Source organism: Buceros rhinoceros, unplaced genomic scaffold (assembly GCF_000710305.1).
Source record: "Buceros rhinoceros silvestris isolate BGI_N320 unplaced genomic scaffold, ASM71030v1 scaffold2455, whole genome shotgun sequence".
NCBI classification, from domain to species: Eukaryota; Metazoa; Chordata; class Aves; order Bucerotiformes; family Bucerotidae; genus Buceros; species Buceros rhinoceros.
In genome coordinates this window covers 124,493-125,079 of record NW_010413254.1, presented here as the reverse complement: position 1 = coordinate 125,079, position 587 = coordinate 124,493, and the positions used below count along the sequence as shown (strand labels likewise).

Genomic DNA, 587 nt, shown 5'->3' with positions numbered 1-587 from the left:
TGTGTGACCCTCCGGTTGGCCCAAACACGGACGGGGCCACTTGGCTGCAGCAACTACGACAACCTGGACTCGGTGAGCTCTGTCCTGGTGCAGAGCCCCGAGAACAAAGTGCAGCTCCAAGGTAGGCTGGGGCTGGGGGAGACGTGGTGGCAGATGAGTGCCACTGTGGGATGCTCACGGGTGCACAGGGGGCCATGGGGAGGATGCTGGCTCGAGATGCTGCTTTTAATTTAAGGGCTGGGGAGGAGGGAGGACAAAAATAATCAAAGCTGGCCAGGATGAGGTTGTTGCTCGTCTGCCAAAAGGATCGAAGATCGATGCAGAGCCCAGACAAGCGGCTCCACAGCAAATTGATATGATGATCACGCAATGGTGGGAGCCCGGGGAGAGGGAAGGCTCGCTCCCTCTTCACCCACACAATGTTTTTGAGGGGCTCTGTGCGTGCCCTGATGTTCTTGGGGCTGCCTCTCACTTGCAGGGCTGCAGACGGTGCTCCCTTCCTACCTGCGGGAGAGGTTTGTGGCAGCCGCCCTCAGCTACGTTGCCTGTAGCGCGGCCGGTGAGCTGGTGTGCCAGCGGAGTGACTG

At 59.8% G+C, this 587-nt stretch overlaps 1 protein-coding gene across 1 annotated transcript in view; it reads left to right on the top strand.

The window, feature by feature from the left end:
* Positions 1–587, top strand: part of BRINP2 (bone morphogenetic protein/retinoic acid inducible neural-specific 2) — a 6,743-nt gene that overhangs the window by 3,959 nt on the left and 2,197 nt on the right. Inside the window, exons 5-6 of the mRNA XM_010136648.1 lie at positions 23–121; positions 479–580. Of these exons, the coding sequence (XP_010134950.1) occupies positions 23–121; positions 479–580 (201 nt within the window). The remainder of the gene's footprint in view (positions 1–22; positions 122–478; positions 581–587) is intronic.